General features: G+C 33.7%; 1 protein-coding gene across 1 annotated transcript; it reads right to left on the reverse strand.

The window, feature by feature from the left end:
* Positions 1-812: 812 nt before the first annotated feature.
* On the reverse strand, positions 813-2,766 carry LOC107192646 (histone-lysine N-methyltransferase SETMAR-like). Its single transcript, XM_015581958.1, has 3 exons — positions 2,712-2,766; positions 1,641-2,489; positions 813-868 (listed from the first exon to the last, which is right to left on the reverse strand). Exons 1-3 carry the CDS (start codon positions 2,764-2,766, stop codon positions 813-815), a joined length of 960 nt encoding a protein of 319 aa, XP_015437444.1.
* Between the last annotated feature and the right edge of the window lie 1,097 nt (positions 2,767-3,863).

The following is a 3,863-nucleotide window of genomic DNA, read 5'->3' on the forward strand; positions in this document are numbered from 1 at the left end:
TTTATTTAAACAGAGACTATGAAAATTGACAATTTAAATATTTATCGATTCCATATATTATAGCTGCTAAATTAACCTAATTTTAAACGCGTAAGCAAACACAACGGTTTTATAATAGGAGTAGGGATGAATCGGTACAAGTAAATACGACTATATTACTCGATACTTTTGTTGCGATACCGAGTACTTTTGGTATCGATACGTACGGTTGCGATACCAAGTAGGTATTGAAAAAAAAGTACTTGTAATCAAATGGAGTAAGTATCGACCCATCAATATTTGATATTGTAATTACTTTTAACACAAGAGAATGTTGTTTATATTAATAATTAAGCAATGTGTATTTAAATATTTTCAATATTAAAATAATATAGGTATATGTATGTGATTAGGCTTCTGAAAATGGTATTTTCAAATATAGAACAAGTTTTCCTGCATTGTTTCCTGCAGAATCTTCATCTATCTAATGTGCATGCTACCTCCTCAATGAAATATTTTACTACTTAAATTTAGCACATTTAATTCATTTGCGAAGTCAAAGATTGCGTTTTCCGTTTCAGTTTCTACTAAATATTTTATCATTAATAAATGAATTATTTATGTTACTGATGAATCTTTATTTATTCCTCTGTTTTTAGAAAAATAAGGGGCTTTTCCATTTTTCTAAGTACAACATCATTGTCTTGTTATATACTCTATATTTTACTGGGTTCATTTTTGCAATATACTTAGAAAGATGGATTGGTTTGATTTCTCTAGATATTTTTGGGACCACCTTGCGTCGCAGATCTTATGCCCCAAGTTAAATATTTTCAGAATATTTCTAAAACTACGTATGCTTGTACAAATAATATCTGATGATTAATACCTGCACACGTATTTATTTATTATGTACATCATATATTACGTATATTGTATATAGTTTATACATATCTGTTATATTAAATATTTAAATAAATATATAGTGGTGTATTTTCTTTTCTCTCAAGGTATAAATTACTTTTGTGTTGGGTATCAAGGTTAGGAAAATATAATTCGATTCAAGTAGGTATCGATACTTTTGTTTCGATACAAGTGGGTATCGATATTTTTGTTTCGATACCGAGTAAGTATCGATACCTTCATACAATATCAGCAATGAGTAAAAGTATCGATATCTTGACGGTATCGATTCAACCCTAAATAGAAGTCGATGGAACTTCCGGTTCACCGTGGGTCTCGTCGGACAAGTACGCGCGCTGTGCGCATACACGTGCATCTACTCTCGTGAAGTTACACCGCACACAAAGGAATATGGTGCGTGACAGTATTCACCGTCTCGGCCGAGAAAACGAGAGATGTTTAATGAGCGATTATGTGGCGTGAAAGTATGTGGGAAGTCCGTTGCGATTCGAAGTAGCGGCCGCCTGCTTAAAAACAGCGTTGTCCTCGGCGGCATATATTGGGTTGGCAAGAAAGTAATTTCGGTTTTGTAGTGTGAAATAAAACTCATTTTTTTTATACAAAGAATAAACTTTAATCAATTATATATTTTCCATTTTGTTCAATGACCTTTTGCCATCTTTCTTGCAGCTTCATGATTCCGCGCTCATAGAATTTCTGGTCCTTATCAGCAAAAAACTGAACCAAGTGCGACTTACGGTCATCATCATTTGTAAAAGTTTTACCATTCAAAGAGTTTTGCAAACTTCGAAATAAATGGTAATCAGATGGTGCCATATCAGGGCTGTATGGGGGATGCGACATCACTTCCCAACCAAGCTCCAATAATTTCCCACGAGTTACTAAAGATGTGTGAGGCCTTGCATTATCATGGTGGAACACAATTCCTTTGCGATTTGCCAATTCTGGCCGTTTTTCTTTTATTGCTTCATCCAGTTTCAATAGTTGTTGACAGTAAACATCTGAATTGATCGTCTGGTTTCTTGGAAGCAACTCAAAATACACAACACCTTTGTAGTCCCACCAAATTGACAACATGACCTTTTTTTGATGCAATTCAGCTTTAGATGTGGATTGTGCTGGTTCATCACGCTTGGACCATGATCGTTTTCGAATAATGTTACTGTACATGACCCATTTTTCATTACCAGTGATGATACGTTTCAAGAAAGGATCGGCTTCATTGCGCTTGAGATGCATATCGCAAATATTGATTCGTTGTGTTAAGTGAATCTCTTTCAATATATGCAGAACCCAAATATCGAGCTTCTTAGCGACTCCAAGACATTTTAAGTGATTTTCAATTGTTGTATGCGATACATTTAACCTCTCTGCAATCTCTCGAACAGTTATGTGACGATCCTCTTCAATTATGGCTTTGATTTGGTCATCATCAACTTCAGTAGGTCGACCAGAACGTTGGTCATCTTTGAGTGAAAAATCTCCAGAACGGAATTTTTTAAACCAATTCTGACACGTGCGATCTGTTATGCAATCAACACCATAAACTTCACATATCTCTTTGTGGGCCTCAGCAGCTTTCTTTCCTTTACGAAAATAAAAGAGTAAAGTATGCCGAAAATGTTCGTTTTTGCACTCCATGTTAAAATTGACCCTGAACTAACAGCTACAAACAAAAATTTGCACAACTTGCTTCTTAAGCAACCTAAATGTGACTGATATCAAATGTCAAAAGGAAAAAACCATAACGCAGACAAGAGTCCTTCAAAACACTTACAACGCTATCTATGTGTCACAACCGAAATTACTTTCTTGCCAACCCAATACTATTACGCCTGGGGTAGTGTTATGGTGGGGCGTCATAACTCATAAGTAAATAGCATACGGATGTTTACGCAACTGTATACGTTTACACGGATAATACGACGCAATAAATGTAGACGACACGTAATTAACCCTCCGTCGAGCGCAACTGGCCTTTAAGCACAGCGACAGCAGGTAATAACTACCGCAGGAATCGTTAAGTGTTGCTAGTATTTTGGGTTATTCTTAGCCCAATGTTGTAATATCATTAATATTGTCAATAGAATATAAAGAGCTCATGAAAAAAACGACCACAGTCCATTCTAAATTGAAACTGAGATTTTAGCATCATGTGTTAAATCTTAAGATAACCTATAAAAATGTAGTAAAATAAAAGGAAAAAAAACGGGACTAATCCAAGGATTACAGAATTCAGGGTTCGGGGAAGTACAATCAATGTCACAATTCTCCAATGGAAAAAGGATCAAAGTCTAACAAGTTGTTCTTTTATTTCGTGTGTTTTATCTCACTTCGAGTGTTTATAATAGTACTTTTCGAGTGTAATTCAGCTTAATTTGAGTGTATAAATGGGAATTTCAAAACCAAACAGGATAAGAATGTATTTAATGTTCATATTTATTAAAAGAATACAAAATTAATAAATAGTGCTTTTTAATGATTTTTCTATACACAAAATAAGAACATTTTTTTGGACGGAGTTATCATTGTCAATTACGAGTTCCCTTGTATCTTTCTCGAAAATTAATGGACTTGTTTCAAAATTATTTTTCTGGATAACGAAATTGCGGATACTAAACAATTAGAGAATGTTAGTAATGTATGAAACAAATCAGTAATTGTTTCAGTCCAGTACAATTTTTTATAAATTTGTGTGAACATTAGATGTATTCACCGTGATCCACATAGCTTTAAATTTCAAAATTATGTTGAAAAAAAATTTATTTCAAATGTTTTACAGAAATGAGGTTTACTGGTAAATGACTATTGATGCCCTCTATTGCCAGACTTGATTTCTGATTTAACTGTCACTTTCAGATAATAAGGAAAAATATTTTTGTTTTAAGTTCAATCAGTCTAGCAAATAATATTATACCGAATAACAATCACTGATTCTTATGAAATTTTGTTACAAAGTG

The sequence above is a fragment of the Dufourea novaeangliae genome, unplaced genomic scaffold (assembly GCF_001272555.1).
Source record: "Dufourea novaeangliae isolate 0120121106 unplaced genomic scaffold, ASM127255v1 scaffold396, whole genome shotgun sequence".
Lineage (NCBI taxonomy): Eukaryota > Metazoa > Arthropoda > Insecta > Hymenoptera > Halictidae > Dufourea > Dufourea novaeangliae.

Excerpts from the sequence above, each read along its gene's own strand:
- LOC107192646 (XM_015581958.1), bottom strand. The coding sequence starts at position 2,766 with ATGACGCCCCACCATAACACTACCCCAGGCGTAATAGTATTGGGTTGG. Across the intron at positions 2,490-2,711 it reads AGTATTGGGTTGGCAAGAAA|GAAAGAAAGCTGCTGAGGCC; the intron begins GTAATTTCGGTT and ends ATTTTCGTAAAG. Across the intron at positions 869-1,640 it reads TTTTACAAATGATGATGACC|GTATTAATCATCAGATATTA; the intron begins GTAAGTCGCACT and ends ATACGTGTGCAG.